Source organism: Ptiloglossa arizonensis, unplaced genomic scaffold (genome assembly GCF_051014685.1).
Source record: "Ptiloglossa arizonensis isolate GNS036 unplaced genomic scaffold, iyPtiAriz1_principal scaffold0969, whole genome shotgun sequence".
NCBI lineage: Eukaryota > Metazoa > Arthropoda > Insecta > Hymenoptera > Colletidae > Ptiloglossa > Ptiloglossa arizonensis.
Window position 1 is genome coordinate 125718 of NW_027479339.1, and position 17554 is coordinate 143271.

At 16.1% G+C, this 17554-nt stretch overlaps 2 protein-coding genes and 1 pseudogene across 2 annotated transcripts; 1 reads left to right on the plus strand and 2 right to left on the minus strand.

Moving 5' to 3' along the window:
• Nucleotides 1–1430: 1430 nt before the first annotated feature.
• On the minus strand, nt 1431–3090 carry LOC143154682 (NADH-ubiquinone oxidoreductase chain 5-like). Its single transcript, XM_076326634.1, has one exon. The coding sequence runs from the start codon at nt 2512–2514 to the stop codon at nt 1939–1941; it is 576 nt and encodes a 191-aa protein (XP_076182749.1). The 5' UTR covers nt 2515–3090; the 3' UTR covers nt 1431–1938.
• Nucleotides 3091–3476: 386 nt separating this feature from the next.
• LOC143154700 (NADH-ubiquinone oxidoreductase chain 4-like) lies at nt 3477–5455 on the minus strand. Its single transcript, XM_076326643.1, has 5 exons — nt 5446–5455; nt 5255–5310; nt 4275–4290; nt 3829–3940; nt 3477–3759 (listed from the first exon to the last, which is right to left on the minus strand). The coding sequence occupies exons 1-5, from the start codon at nt 5453–5455 to the stop codon at nt 3477–3479; spliced, it is 477 nt and encodes a 158-aa protein (XP_076182758.1).
• LOC143154677 (cytochrome b pseudogene) lies at nt 4976–6635 on the plus strand (annotated as a pseudogene).
• The last annotated feature ends 10919 nt before the right edge of the window (nt 6636–17554 follow it).

Consider the following 17554-nt stretch of genomic DNA (forward strand, 5'->3'; position numbering starts at 1 on the left):
TTAAAATATTAAACCCATTTGACATCCCTTTATTAAATTCTATCATTTTAATTTCTTCCGGATTCACATTGACCCTAAGACATAACTTTCTTTTAATAAAAAATAAATTATATAGAGAAATTTATCTTTTAGATACATGACTTTTAAGTGCAATTTTTATATACCTTCAATTTAATGAATATAAACAATCTTCATTTTCTATTAATGACGGAATTTTTGGTTCAATTTTTTATATATCTACAGGATTCCATGGCTTACATGTTTTAATTGGAGGTTTAATATTATTAATTTCCTTAATTCGAATAACTAAAAATCATTTCTCATCTATCCGTCATTTTAATTTTACAGCCTCTATTTGATACTGACACTTTGTAGATGTTGTATGATTATTTCTTTATTTAATAATTTATTGATGAATATATTAATAAATATAATAAAAATTATATTTAATTTATAATTAAATTTTTATTTAATTAAATATATTTAAAATGACTTACTTTTCTATTAAAATATTAATTATTTTAATTATCCCCTCAATTATTTTTTTAATCAATCATTTATTTTCAATAATTAATTTTAAAAACCGAGAAAAAATATCCCCTTTTGAATGTGGATTTGACCCATTATCAGAAAATCACTTGCCATTCTCTATTAATTTTTATTTAATTGCTTTAATCTTTTTAATTTTTGATATTGAAATTATACTAATTGTTCCAATAATCTCTATTTTAATTAAATTTTACAATTTAACCACTTTCTATACTTTTATTTCTATTATCTGAATCCTTTTATTAACCCTTTGATTAGAATGATACATAAATTTTTTAAAATGATATTTTAATTGAAACCAAAACTTGAGGTAAATTATTGTTAATAATTTCATTGAATTAAAATTTCCAATTAATTTAAATTATATATATATACATATATATATATAGTATAAAATAATATAATTAATTTCGAATTAATAGATTGATTATTTATCATATATATATATATTATAATCAATTTCAAATTAATAATTTAATTAATAAACATATATATATATATATATATATATATATATATGTATATATATAGTATAATATAATATAATTAATTTCCAATTAATAGCTTGATTAATAATCATATATATATATATATATATATATATATATATATATATATTATAAAATAATAAATTTATCTTTATATTGAAAATATAATATTTTTATAAACTATATAAATTGGATATTAGTTAAATTATAACATTTAATTTGCTGTTAAAAATTAATAAAAATAATAATTATATCTAAATTATTTAATTTTAAATAGAAATAAAATGATCCTACTCATTAAAAAAGAGTTAGAAATTCTTTTTAACTTATTTCTATCTAAAAATACAAATATGTATTATCCTAATATTTTCAATATTATGCTTTTTAAGCTATTTAAATATAAATTTAACAAATATATACCTACCACTAATAAAATATACCACTCCATCATATTAATTATATTAAATTTTACTCTTACAACAACTTTTCTTAATTTTATTAAATAAAAAATATTTAAACCATAAATTAACTCAACTCATCCTTTTTCTACACAAATTTCATATTTATAAACTATATCAAACAAATAACTATAAGAATTTTTAAACAAATAATTTAAATAAAACATTCTTATAATAAATTTTAATAATTTAACTAAATTAGAATTTAAACTAAATCTTTCACTAAAAATGTCTCCCAAATAATAACCAATAAAATATAATTTTATTACTATATACTTATCAAATCTCTCTACAGGAACAATATACACCCATATAAATATATTTAAAAATATTCATCCATAAAAAAATATAAATAATAATATCACAATCATAACTCTTAATATATAACTATTTTTACCTAAATTTACTAAAGCTATAAAATTTAATTCTTTACAAAATAAAACTCACTTAATTAATCGGATTCTATAACAAATAGTCAAAAATGTAGAAATATAAACAATCATTATTATAATTAAATTATATTTTTCTGCGAAAAAATATTCTAAAAATATGTCCTTAGAATAAAATCCAGATCTAAAAGGAAATCCTGCTAAATTCAATAAACATATAATTATAATTATTCTTTTTAAAGGAAAAATTTTAACTAACCCTCCATACTTTCGAATATCTTGATTTCCTATTATTCTATGAATAAAATCTCCTGCACATATAAATATATTTGATTTAAATAAAGCATGAACAACCAAATGAAAAAAAGCTAACTCTCGATACCCTAACCTTAAAATTATTAATATAAATCCTAATTGTCTTAAAGTAGAAAAAGCAATAATCTTTTTAAGATCATATTCAAAATTTGCTATTAATCCCGCTATTAATATAGTTAATCTAGAAATTAATGTCAAATAAAAATTTATATTATTAATTATAATTATTTTTCTATACCGAATTAATAAATAAACTCCTGCTGTAACCAAAGTCGAAGAATGAACTAAAGAAGAAATAGGAGTAGGCGCAGTCATCGCTGCAGGTAATCAAGAAGAAAAAGGTATTTGAGCTCTTTTAGTTATCCCACAAATTAACAATATTAAAATTATTAAATTCCTTATTTCATCTATTAATATATAACCCCAAGATCCTCTAATCGAAGTTAAACTAATTAATATTAATAAACACACATCACCCACTCGATTACACAAAACTGTTAACATACCTGAATTTATCGAAATAAAATTTTGATAAAAAATTACTAAACAAAATGAAATTAAACCTAATCCATCTCACCCAATTAAAATTCTTAAAATTCTAGGTCTAATAATTATAATACATATAGATAAAATAAACAATAATAATAAATGCTTATAACGATTAATATATTTGTCACCTTCTATATATCCAACACTATAAATTAAAATTATTGATGAAATTAATAAAACCACTCCCAAATATATCAAACCTATAAAATCTAAATAAATTAAAAAATTAAATTTCATTCTATTCAACACTATTAAATCTCATTCTATAAACAAATCAATTTTTATTACATAAAAATACAAACTTAAAAATATAAAACTTATTCTATTAAAAAATATTAAAACAAATCTGTATAAAAAAAAATTCACAATTTAAAATAATAATTCTACTATATCTTTGACTCCACAAATCAATATTTTTAATAAACTATTTAAATTTAATTACTAAATAACATTATATTTAAAAATATAAAATTTAAAGGAATTCAATGTATTAAAATTATTACATAATTAAGTACAGTAGGATTTCTTCTATAACTTTTGAAATAATTAATTTTTCCATGAAAAATATAAATAAATATGTATATAGAATACATAAAATTTAAAAAACATATAACTATAAATAAAACTACTAAAAATTTTAATCAATTAACTAAATTAACTAATAAAAATACTTCTCCTACTAAATTTAAAGAAATAGGAGCTGAACTATTAGAAACACAAAGTAAAAATCACATTAAACCTATTAATGAATATAAATTTAATAACCCTTTATTAATTAATAATAAACGTCTATTTGTTTTTTCATAAATTATATTTACTATATAAAATATTCCAGATGAACACAATCCATGAGAAATTATCAATACATATCTTCCAATCAAACCAACTTTTATACATCTATAGATACCTGCTACCAATAATCTTATATGAACTACTGACGAATAAGCTACTATAATTTTTAAATCAACTTGCCGTATACAAACTAATCTTAAAATAATACCACCAATTAATCTAAATATAATAATATATAATCCAAACTTAATTGAATTATATACAAAAATTATTAATATTCGTACTAACCCATAAGTTCCTAATTTTAATAAAATTGAAGCTAAAATTATTGATCCATAAACAGGAGCTTCAACATGAGCTTTTAATAACCACCCATGAAATATATACAATGGAATTTTAACTAAAAATATTATTATTATATAAACATAATAAATTATATTTAATTTTATTATAATTAACTCTATTATTATAAATTCAAGCCTATTAAAAACATCTTTTAATAAATAAATAAAAGAAATAAAAGGTAATGAAAATAATAAAGTATAATATATAAGATAAAACCCAGACATTAAACGAAATTCACTTTTCCCTCAAAAAATAATCAATATAAAAATTAATAAAAGCCTTGCTTCAAAATAAAAATAAAATCTTATTAAATTTATTCTAATAAATGTAAATATTAAAAATATAAATATTATAAATCTTACTAAAAAACATTTAATATCATTACACACAATTAAAAACACCAATCTAAAAATCCAAATAGTTAATATAACTAATATAAAATTTAAATAACACAAACCCAAAGAATTAAATAAAATTCTTCTTCATTCAATAAAACTATCATATGAAAACAAAATATTAAATATTAAAGTTATTATAAACAAATTTACACTCAAAATATAACTAAAATTTTGTTTAATAAATGTTAAAATTAAAATTAATATTGAATAAAATATAAATATTTTCATACCCTAATATATTTATAAAATAAACTTTTTGATTCCCATAAATTATATTAAAATTAATCATTAAAGATAAACCATACACACTTTCTCTAATCGAAAATACTATATAATACAAAAAAATTCATCTATTCTCTCTATTAACCTCATACACAAAAATAAATAATAAATTTATAACAATTAAAAATTCAATTCTAATTAATATTATTATAAAATAATCTTTAAACTTAAATAATAAAATTAAAACTATTATATATAATATAAATAAATAATTATTCCCTAAAAAACCTCCCCACTCTATTAAATTTATTAAAGACTAAAAAATAATTCTAATTTACAAAATTAACGTTTTAAATTAAACTACTTTAACTTAATAAAAATTTTCAAAAAAATTAAAATTTTAATATATTTAATCTCCAAAATTAATATTTTTCTTAAATTATTTTTTGAAATATGATAATAACAAAAATAAATTCTTTTTATATATTTACTTCTATAATTCTTACAATAATATTACTAATAATAATTATTTACCTAAAAAAAATTCACCCTGTAATTTATATATTAACATTTAACTTATTTTTAATTACAAATTTAATATTTATATACATATACTTAAATATTAACTTATTTATTTATATAATTTTTATTTCATTAACTGGCGGAATAATAATTATATTTTTATACTTTACCAGACTAATTGCCAAAACAAAATTTAAATTATACAATTTAAACAAATTTATCTATACATTTATATCAATTATCTCAATATGATGACTTATTAATATTACAAAATTTTCTTTAACTATTGAATCAACAAAAATTAATTTTGATTTTAAAATTTTTTACACTCCTTACTTAACATTAACAACTACATCAATTATTTACATATTTTTAATTTTATTAATATCAATAAATATCGCTACGATAAAAAATATACCTTTACGCATAATCAAATATTATGAAAATATCCCATAAATTTAACAATGAATTAATTAATTTAATTAATCACTCTTTAATAAAATTACCTACTCCCATAAATATTAATATATGATGAAACTTTGGATCCTTACTAGGTCTATATCTTTTAGTTCAAATTATTTCAGGACTCCTCCTATCAATACATTATTGCCCAAACATTTTCTTAGCTTTTGAAAGAATCAATCATATTATAAAAAATGTAAATTGAGGATGGCTAATCCGTTTTATTCATATAAATGGAGCTTCAATATATTTTTTATGCATATATATACACATTAGACGAGGCATTTATTATCATTCATTTAAATTTACTAAAGTATGAATAATAGGATTAATTATTTATCTTTTATCAATAGCCACAGCATTTTTAGGATATGTTTTACCATGAGGACAAATATCTTTTTGAGGAGCTACAGTAATTACTAATCTCCTTTCAGCAATTCCTTATATTGGTACAAGAATTGTCCAATGAATCTGAGGAGGTTTTTCAATTAATAATGCAACCTTAAATCGATTTTATTCACTTCATTTTATTCTCCCATTTGTCATCCTAACTATAATAATATTACACCTAATATTTCTTCATTCTACTGGAAGAAATAATCCCACAGGTCTTAACAGAAATTATTACAAAATTTCTTTCCACTCATTATTTTCTATCAAAGATAGATTAGGATTTATTATATTTATTTTTATAAATTTTATTATTATTATTAAATTTCCATTATTTCTTGGAGATCCAGATAATTTCACTCAAGCAAATCCTATAAATACTCCTATCCATATTAAACCTGAATGGTACTTCCTCTTTGCTTACTCAATTCTTCGAGGAATTCCTAATAAATTAGGAGGAGTAATTATATTACTTCTCTCAATTTTAATTTTAATAATTATACCACTTATACACCAAATTCATTTAGTATCATCAAGAAAATTTTATCCAATTAATCAAATTATATTTTGAACATTTATTAATCTATTTATTTTACTAACATGATTAGGAGCTCAACCAATTGAATACCCATTTACAACTTTAAACAAAATTACCTCAAGAATATATTTCATATATTTCATCACTACTCCTTTTATAAATTTATTGTGAGACAAACAATTACTAAAATTTTTTAATAAATAATTAATAAGCTAAAAGCATATATTTTGAAAATATAAATTAGAAATAATATTTTCTATTAATTTTAATATTTTCATACTAAATTACAGTCCCTAATAAATCTTTAACCCCAAAAACAAATAAAATATAAATTAAAGATAAAGATAAAAATCTTTTTCAACACATTCTCATTAAATTATCATATCGAATTCGAGGTAAAACCCCTCGAATTCAAATCATTAAACATATATGAAAAATATAGATAAACTTAAATATTACTGAATAATAATACCCCCCAAAAAATATTAAACTAACTATAAATCTTATAAATATAATATTTATATACTCAGATATAAAAATCAATACAAATAAACTTCTAAAATATTCAGTGTTAAATCCTGACACTAACTCTCTTTCACCCTCAATTAAATCAAAAGGTGTACGATTTAACTCAATCAATAAATTTATTATTAACATTAAATACAAAGGTATTAACATTCAAAAAAATCTCACTCCTTTTTGAAATTTTACCAAATCAATAAATGAATATCTTTCAATAAATATTATTAAAACAAACAATATTAAAAATAACCTTACCTCATAAGAAATAGACTGAGCAACTGAACGAATTGCCCCCAATAATGAATAATTTCTATTAGAAGATCACCCTATCAATATAACAGGATAAACTCCAACTCTTAATAAACTTAATATAATCATAAAATCAAATTCTAAAAAAATTACTTCACCCACCATAGGAATTAATATTCACAATATAAAAGATAAAACTAAAACTCTTACTGGACTAATAATATAAATACAATAATTAATTTTTTCCAAATAAAACATTTCTTTAAAAATTAATTTAATTATATCACTAAATGGTTGCAACAACCCTAAATAACCAACTTTTATCGGGCCTTTACGATATTGAATATATCCTAATAACTTACGCTCCAAAATTGACAAAAATGCAACACTTACTAAAACTATAACCATTATAATTAAATAAAAAATTAAATTATAAATTAAATAAATAAATCTTGAATTAATTATTATCTATATAATAACATATATTTAATTAAATTCTAAATTTAATGCACTAATTTGCTTAAATAATTTAAATTAATTTATTTAATTTAAATAAATTATTTAAAATATATGGTCCTTTCGTACAAATATATAAAATTTAATTATAGATAGAAACCGATCTGGCTTACACCGATCTGAACTCAAATCATGTAAGATATAAAAAGTCGAACAGACTTAATACTTAAACTCCTGCATTTAAATTTTATCTTAATTCAACATCGAGGTCGCAATCATTTTTATCAATATGATCTATCCAAAAATATTACGCTGTTATCCCTAAGGTAATTTTTTCTTTATTTTTAACTAAATATCTATTCATATAAAACAATAATTATTGATTTTAAAAATTAAAATTTATTAAATTTAATTATTTCCCCAACAAAATAAATTTAAATAAAATTCATAAAATTTATAAATATAATTTAAACTTATAAAATTCTATAGGGTCTTCTCGTCCCATAATTTAAACTAAGAATTTTCACTTAATATTTAAATTTATCATATATATATGAGACAGAAAATACCTCATCAACTCTTTCATACAAGTTTTCAATTAAAAAACTATTGATTATGCTACCTTTGTACAGTCAATATACTGCAGCCATTAAATAATTCATAGGGCAGAGCCGACTTTAAATTATATTCAAAAAGACATGTTTTTGTTAAACAGGTGGGTATTATATTTGCCAAATTCCTTATATATATATATATATATATATATACTTATAATCATTACCATACATTAACTACTAATTTTATCATTATAACTATTTTTCCATAATTTTAAAAAACTATTTTTTAAAAATTATCATTTTAAAATTAAATCAATATATTAAACTTTACAAATTATTAAATTTTCAACTTTAAAAACAAATTTTATGAACATAAATATAACAAATATATTATATTTTTAATAAATAATTTTAAATTAAAGATCACCCCATAATTTATTTATATTTATAAACTCTAAAATTATAAATTTTAAATAATTATTATAAATATATGAATTAAATTCATTTCAAAAATAACTAGATATCAATAAATTCGACTAACATATCACTTCTAATTAATTATTAAAAATTATTATGCAATATAAAAATATATAACTAATTAACTCCTTTATTTTCGAGATATTTATTATTTATAAATTTATTTAAATAAACCCTGATACAAAAGGTAAAAAAATTATTTTATTCTTCATATTTTAAAAAATTCTTTTACAATACTTTATTTATAAAATATTTTATTTATTCTAACAAAATATTACAACATAACAAATTTTTAATTACTTTTATTAATATAATATATACATTTAAAATAAATTCATTCAACCCTATTTATTTAATTAATTTAAATTTTTAACCGCAATTAACAATAATTATCTACAAAATAATTAAATATTTAAATTTTTACTAAAAACATTTTCCAATACTTTTACTTTGTTACGACTTACTCCACCATTAATGAAATTGACGGGCGATTTGTACACTAATTATATATTAATTCACAATTTTAAATTTAAAATTATTACTTTTAAATTCTTTATTTATAAATATTAAAATTTATTTTTTAAAAATTACATTTAATAAGACTCATAAATTCTTAAATAAGCTACATTTTGATTTGAATTCCTTTTATTTATTTATAACTAATATCCTAAATATAATTATTTCTTATATCCTAAAAACAACAATATATAAACATTTCATTTAAGTTTATCTTATAGTGGATTATCTATTAAAATACAAGTCCCTCTAAAAATTTAATTAGCCGCCAAAAATTTTAATTTTAAATGATTCACATTTACTTATCAATTATTTTATCTCAATTTTATAATAGGGTATCTAATCCTAGTTTATCCTTAAATTTTATAAAATCTATAAAATTTAATTTTAATTTATTAATTAATCATATTTCACCATAAATTAACTATTTTTATTAAATTTTTAATTTTATTAATTCATTTAAATTAATTTAAATTAATTCGCAAGTTTAGTATAACCGCGATTGCTGGCACTAAATTTATCCTTACTTTATTTTAATTTTTAGATAAAATTTACATTTATATCTAATATTAATTTTTAAATTTTTAAAACATTCAGTAAATTCTAACCTAAAAATTTATATAAAATTCATTAAAAAAATTAATTTTCAAACCAAAATTAAATTAATTAAAATTTTAATAAATAATCAATCTTTTTTTTGTAAAAAAAATATTTTCCTTAAACTAAAATTTTTACACCCTTTATAATTTTCCACAAATTTACATATAAATTTCAATTTATTTTTATTATTAATTCAATTTTCAATTCATTTCATTTCAAAAAATTTATATTTTTAATTACAATAATACAAACCAAATAAATAAAACTTATAAATATAATTTTATAAGTCCTTCAATCTTATAAGATAAATAAAACTTATAAATATAATTTTATAAGTTCTATTTTTCTTATAAGAAAAATAAAACTTATAAATTATATATTTATATATAATATATTTATATATATATATAAATATTAATATGTATTCATACCCTAATGTATATTAATAATTTAATTAATCAATTAAACCTTTACACCCAAATATATATATAATTATATATATATATATAAATAATTTACATAATACCATTATCTAAATATAGGTAATATATAATTATTTATATATATATAAATAATTTACATAATACCATTATTTAGATATAGGTAGAATATAATTATTTATGGAAAATAAAATAATTATTTATATTAAATTAACCTTTTCTTATCAACTAGATATTATATCTAGTTGATAATATCGCATAATTATATTATATAAATAATTACATATTTTCCTAATTACATTAATTCGATATTTTTTTTTTAAAAAAAAATAAAATATCTAATTAATTAGGTAAATATATAATTAAATTAATTAATAAAATTAATTATTTAATTATTAATAATTAAATTTTTAAAAAATAATTATGATTATATAAAGTTAATCTTAATGCAGGGGTTAAATTCCTCAAATAGTTAATTATTTATAAGCCATCTGATCGAATAATGTACCGTGGCTGTTAATGATTGAGATTCCATGACGTGCAGGTCATATCTCAATCTTAAGCCGATGCTTATTCAATAACATATTCAATAATAAATTAATACATCGAGATTAATTGACACATGAGGGTTTAAAAAATAATAGTAGATTCAATGTCCTCGGATATTAAAAAATTAATTTGAATAATTAAAGTAAATTTAATTTTATATTATAAAAATTAAAATTACTCTATCATTATTTAAATAATAATTAATTATATCTATTTAAATTTAAAAAATAATTATCTCTATAAACATAAAAATATTTATAAAATATTATTTTTATAAAATTATTAATATTTATTGAATAAATGATTTATATATTAATAAAGGTGAATATTAAATAAAATATATTTAATATTCAATTTAATCATACATTTTACTTATTACTCTTAATTACAATATATATATATATATACATAACAATTAAATTTATACTTTAACTTTTTAAAAATAAATTCTTCTTCTATAATTTAAATTAATTATTTTTTTTTAAAAAATGTATAAAAATTAACTTATTTTTTTATAAAAAATAATTAAAAATCAATTTTTTACAAAATTTAAGTTTTTTTACATTTTTTTAATAAATTTAAATTTTTAAAGCTTCAATTTTTTTAATTTTAATAAAATTCAAAATTTTACGTACATATACACTTAAATATAATTTTATAAGTCCTTCAATCTTATAAGATAAATAAAACTTATAAATATAATTTTATAAGTCCTTCAATCTTATAAGATAAATAAAACTTATAAATATAATTTTATAAGTCCTTCAATCTTATAAGATAAATAAAACTTATAAATATAATTTTATAAGTCCTTCAATCTTATAAGATAAATAAAACTTATAAATATAATTTTATAAGTCCTTCAATCTTATAAGATAAATAAAACTTATAAATATAATTTTATAAGTCCTTCAATCTTATAAGATAAATAAAACCTATAAATATAATTTTATAAGTCCTTCAATCTTATAAGATAAATAAAACTTATAAATATAATTTTATAAGTTCTATTTTTCTTATAAGAAAAATAAAACTTATAAATTATATATTTATATATAATATATTTATATATATATATAAATATTAATATGTATTCATACCCTAATGTATATTAATAATTTAATTAATCAATTAAACCTTTACACCCAAATATATATATAATTATATATATATATATAAATAATTTACATAATACCATTATCTAAATATAGGTAATATATAATTATTTATATATATATAAATAATTTACATAATACCATTATTTAGATATAGGTAGAATATAATTATTTATGGAAAATAAAATAATTATTTATATTAAATTAACCTTTTCTTATCAACTAGATATTATATCTAGTTGATAATATCGCATAATTATATTATATAAATAATTACATATTTTCCTAATTACATTAATTCGATATTTTTTTTTTAAAAAAAAATAAAATATCTAATTAATTAGGTAAATATATAATTAAATTAATTAATAAAATTAATTATTTAATTATTAATAATTAAATTTTTAAAAAATAATTATGATTATATAAAGTTAATCTTAATGCAGGGGTTAAATTCCTCAAATAGTTAATTATTTATAAGCCATCTGATCGAATAATGTACCGTGGCTGTTAATGATTGAGATTCCATGACGTGCAGGTCATATCTCAATCTTAAGCCGATGCTTATTCAATAACATATTCAATAATAAATTAATACATCGAGATTAATTGACACATGAGGGTTTAAAAAATAATAGTAGATTCAATGTCCTCGGATATTAAAAAATTAATTTGAATAATTAAAGTAAATTTAATTTTATATTATAAAAATTAAAATTACTCTATCATTATTTAAATAATAATTAATTATATCTATTTAAATTTAAAAAATAATTATCTCTATAAACATAAAAATATTTATAAAATATTATTTTTATAAAATTATTAATATTTATTGAATAAATGATTTATATATTAATAAAGGTGAATATTAAATAAAATATATTTAATATTCAATTTAATCATACATTTTACTTATTACTCTTAATTACAATATATATATATATATACATAACAATTAAATTTATACTTTAACTTTTTAAAAATAAATTCTTCTTCTATAATTTAAATTAATTATTTTTTTTTAAAAAATGTATAAAAATTAACTTATTTTTTTATAAAAAATAATTAAAAATCAATTTTTTACAAAATTTAAGTTTTTTTACATTTTTTTAATAAATTTAAATTTTTAAAGCTTCAATTTTTTTAATTTTAATAAAATTCAAAATTTTACGTACATATACACTTAAATATAATTTTATAAGTCCTTCAATCTTATAAGATAAATAAAACTTATAAATATAATTTTATAAGTCCTTCAATCTTATAAGATAAATAAAACTTATAAATATAATTTTATAAGTCCTTCAATCTTATAAGATAAATAAAACTTATAAATATAATTTTATAAGTCCTTCAATCTTATAAGATAAATAAAACTTATAAATATAATTTTATAAGTCCTTCAATCTTATAAGATAAATAAAACTTATAAATATAATTTTATAAGTCCTTCAATCTTATAAGATAAATAAAACTTATAAATATAATTTTATAAGTCCTTCAATCTTATAAGATAAATAAAACTTATAAATATAATTTTATAAGTCCTTCAATCTTATAAGATAAATAAAACTTATAAATATAATTTTATAAGTCCTTCAATCTTATAAGATAAATAAAACTTATAAATATAATTTTATAAGTCCTTCAATCTTATAAGATAAATAAAACTTATAAATATAATTTTATAAGTCCTTCAATCTTATAAGATAAATAAAACTTATAAATATAATTTTATAAGTTCTATTTTTCTTATAAGAAAAATAAAACTTATAAATTATATATTTATATATAATATATTTATATATATATATAAATATTAATATGTATTCATACCCTAATGTATATTAATAATTTAATTAATCAATTAAACCTTTACACCCAAATATATATATAATTATATATATATATATAAATAATTTACATAATACCATTATCTAAATATAGGTAATATATAATTATTTATATATATATAAATAATTTACATAATACCATTATTTAGATATAGGTAGAATATAATTATTTATGGAAAATAAAATAATTATTTATATTAAATTAACCTTTTCTTATCAACTAGATATTATATCTAGTTGATAATATCGCATAATTATATTATATAAATAATTACATATTTTCCTAATTACATTAATTCGATATTTTTTTTTTAAAAAAAAATAAAATATCTAATTAATTAGGTAAATATATAATTAAATTAATTAATAAAATTAATTATTTAATTATTAATAATTAAATTTTTAAAAAATAATTATGATTATATAAAGTTAATCTTAATGCAGGGGTTAAATTCCTCAAATAGTTAATTATTTATAAGCCATCTGATCGAATAATGTACCGTGGCTGTTAATGATTGAGATTCCATGACGTGCAGGTCATATCTCAATCTTAAGCCGATGCTTATTCAATAACATATTCAATAATAAATTAATACATCGAGATTAATTGACACATGAGGGTTTAAAAAATAATAGTAGATTCAATGTCCTCGGATATTAAAAAATTAATTTGAATAATTAAAGTAAATTTAATTTTATATTATAAAAATTAAAATTACTCTATCATTATTTAAATAATAATTAATTATATCTATTTAAATTTAAAAAATAATTATCTCTATAAACATAAAAATATTTATAAAATATTATTTTTATAAAATTATTAATATTTATTGAATAAATGATTTATATATTAATAAAGGTGAATATTAAATAAAATATATTTAATATTCAATTTAATCATACATTTTACTTATTACTCTTAATTACAATATATATATATATATACATAACAATTAAATTTATACTTTAACTTTTTAAAAATAAATTCTTCTTCTATAATTTAAATTAATTATTTTTTTTTAAAAAATGTATAAAAATTAACTTATTTTTTTATAAAAAATAATTAAAAATCAATTTTTTACAAAATTTAAGTTTTTTTACATTTTTTTAATAAATTTAAATTTTTAAAGCTTCAATTTTTTTAATTTTAATAAAATTCAAAATTTTACGTACATATACACTTAAATATAATTTTATAAGTCCTTCAATCTTATAAGATAAATAAAACTTATAAATATAATTTTATAAGTCCTTCAATCTTATAAGATAAATAAAACTTATAAATATAATTTTATAAGTCCTTCAATCTTATAAGATAAATAAAACTTATAAATATAATTTTATAAGTCCTTCAATCTTATAAGATAAATAAAACTTATAAATATAATTTTATAAGTCCTTCAATCTTATAAGATAAATAAAACTTATAAATATAATTTTATAAGTCCTTCAATCTTATAAGATAAATAAAACTTATAAATATAATTTTATAAGTCCTTCAATCTTATAAGATAAATAAAACTTATAAATATAATTTTATAAGTCCTTCAATCTTATAAGATAAATAAAACTTATAAATATAATTTTATAAGTTCTATTTTTCTTATAAGAAAAATAAAACTTATAAATTATATATTTATATATAATATATTTATATATATATATAAATATTAATATGTATTCATACCCTAATGTATATTAATAATTTAATTAATCAATTAAACCTTTACACCCAAATATATATATAATTATATATATATATATAAATAATTTACATAATACCATTATCTAAATATAGGTAATATATAATTATTTATATATATATAAATAATTTACATAATACCATTATTTAGATATAGGTAGAATATAATTATTTATGGAAAATAAAATAATTATTTATATTAAATTAACCTTTTCTTATCAACTAGATATTATATCTAGTTGATAATATCGCATAATTATATTATATAAATAATTACATATTTTCCTAATTACATTAATTCGATATTTTTTTTTTAAAAAAAAATAAAATATCTAATTAATTAGGTAAATATATAATTAAATTAATTAATAAAATTAATTATTTAATTATTAATAATTAAATTTTTAAAAAATAATTATGATTATATAAAGTTAATCTTAATGCAGGGGTTAAATTCCTCAAATAGTTAATTATTTATAAGCCATCTGATCGAATAATGTACCGTGGCTGTTAATGATTGAGATTCCATGACGTGCAGGTCATATCTCAATCTTAAGCCGATGCTTATTCAATAACATATTCAATAATAAATTAATACATCGAGATTAATTGACACATGAGGGTTTAAAAAATAATAGTAGATTCAATGTCCTCGGATATTAAAAAATTAATTTGAATAATTAAAGTAAATTTAATTTTATATTATAAAAATTAAAATTACTCTATCATTATTTAAATAATAATTAATTATATCTATTTAAATTTAAAAAATAATTATCTCTATAAACATAAAAATATTTATAAAATATTATTTTTATAAAATTATTAATATTTATTGAATAAATGATTTATATATTAATAAAGGTGAATATTAAATAAAATATATTTAATATTCAATTTAATCATACATTTTACTTATTACTCTTAATTACAATATATATATATATATACATAACAATTAAATTTATACTTTAACTTTTTAAAAATAAATTCTTCTTCTATAATTTAAATTAATTATTTTTTTTTAAAAAATGTATAAAAATTAACTTATTTTTTTATAAAAAATAATTAAAAATCAATTTTTTACAAAATTTAAGTTTTTTTACATTTTTTTAATAAATTTAAATTTTTAAAGCTTCAATTTTTTTAATTTTAATAAAATTCAAAATTTTACGTACATATACACTTAAATATAATTTTATAAGTCCTTCAATCTTATAAGATAAATAAAACTTATAAATATAATTTTATAAGTCCTTCAATCTTATAAGATAAATAAAACTTATAAATATAATTTTATAAGTCCTTCAATCTTATAAGATAAATAAAACTTATAAATATAATTTTATAAGTCCTTCAATCTTATAAGATAAATAAAACTTATAAATATAATTTTATAAGTCCTTCAATCTTATAAGATAAATAAAACTTATAAATATAATTTTATAAGTCCTTCAATCTTATAAGATAAATAAAACTTATAAATATAATTTTATAAGTCCTTCAATCTTATAAGATAAATAAAACTTATAAATATAATTTTATAAGTCCTTCAATCTTATAAGATAAATAAAACCTATAAATATAATTTTATAAGTCCTTCAATCTTATAAGATAAATAAAACTTATAAATATAATTTTATAAGTTCTATTTTTCTTATAAGAAAAATAAAACTTATAAATTATATATTTATATATAATATATTTATATATATATATAAATATTAATATGTATTCATACCCTAATGTATATTAATAATTTAATTAATCAATTAAACCTTTACACCCAAATATATATATAATTATATATATATATATAAATAATTTACATAATACCATTATCTAAATATAGGTAATATATAATTATTTATATATATATAAATAATTTACATAATACCATTATTTAGATATAGGTAGAATATAATTATTTATGGAAAATAAAATAATTATTTATATTAAATTAACCTTTTCTTATCAACTAGATATTATATCTAGTTGATAATATCGCATAATTATATTATATAAATAATTACATATTTTCCTAATTACATTAATTCGATATTTTTTTTTTAAAAAAAAATAAAATATCTAATTA